At 51.9% G+C, this 665-nt stretch overlaps 1 protein-coding gene across 1 annotated transcript in view; it reads left to right on the top strand.

The window, feature by feature from the left end:
- The window catches only part of LOC106536986 (lysine-specific demethylase 2A), a gene marked incomplete at its 3' end in the record, with an annotated part of 9,393 nt that extends 8,786 nt beyond the window's left edge, over positions 1 to 607 (top strand). Inside the window, 3 exon segments of the mRNA XM_014034352.1 lie at positions 64 to 242; positions 335 to 441; positions 514 to 607. Coding sequence (XP_013889806.1) covers positions 64 to 242; positions 335 to 441; positions 514 to 607 — 380 coding nt within the window.
- Positions 608 to 665: the final 58 nt, after the last annotated feature.

Here is a 665-nt window from a genome sequence, read left to right as displayed (position 1 = left end):
GTACCAAACTTAACCGAGCCTGTGTTGTTTGGAGCAGACATTGTGTTATCCCTCCCCCTGCAGGTAGCAGGCGCCTGATAGATGTGATGGATGTGAGCACTCAGAAGGGGACGGAGATGTCCCTGGCCCAGTGGACACGTTACTTTGAAACCCCTCCGTGTCAGAGGGAGAGGCTGTATAACGTCATCAGTCTGGAGTTCAGTCACACCAAGCTGGAGGCCTTAGTGAACAGGCCCACCACAGTACGTGTACTCTGTGAAAGTACACGTTAAATACACTGGACTTTTGTGTTACTGTTCTGATCTGTTTCCCTCTGTGTTGTTTGTGAGTGCAGGTGGACCTCATCGACTGGGTGGACAACATGTGGCCGCGTCATCTGAAAGAGAGACAGAGAGACTCAACCAATTCCATCAATGACATGCAGTACCCCAAAGTACAGAAGTAAGTTCACATTCCCACTGCAGTATTCACCAGACGTCAGCTGTAACGCCACTCTGCATTGTCTCCCCTCAGGTACTGCTTGATGAGTGTCCAGGGCTGCTACACAGACTTTCACATCGACTTCGGCGGCACCTCGGTGTGGTATCACATCCTCAGAGGAAGCAAGGTGGGACTAACAGGAAGTTCACTGCTTTCTGGGGCGGCTGTGGCGGAGTGGTTAGGGG

This window comes from Austrofundulus limnaeus, unplaced genomic scaffold, assembly GCF_001266775.1.
Source record: "Austrofundulus limnaeus strain Quisiro unplaced genomic scaffold, Austrofundulus_limnaeus-1.0 Scaffold2068, whole genome shotgun sequence".
NCBI classification, from domain to species: Eukaryota; Metazoa; Chordata; class Actinopteri; order Cyprinodontiformes; family Rivulidae; genus Austrofundulus; species Austrofundulus limnaeus.
Note: the sequence above shows the minus strand (reverse complement) of the source record. Positions and strands in the feature narration are given on the sequence as shown.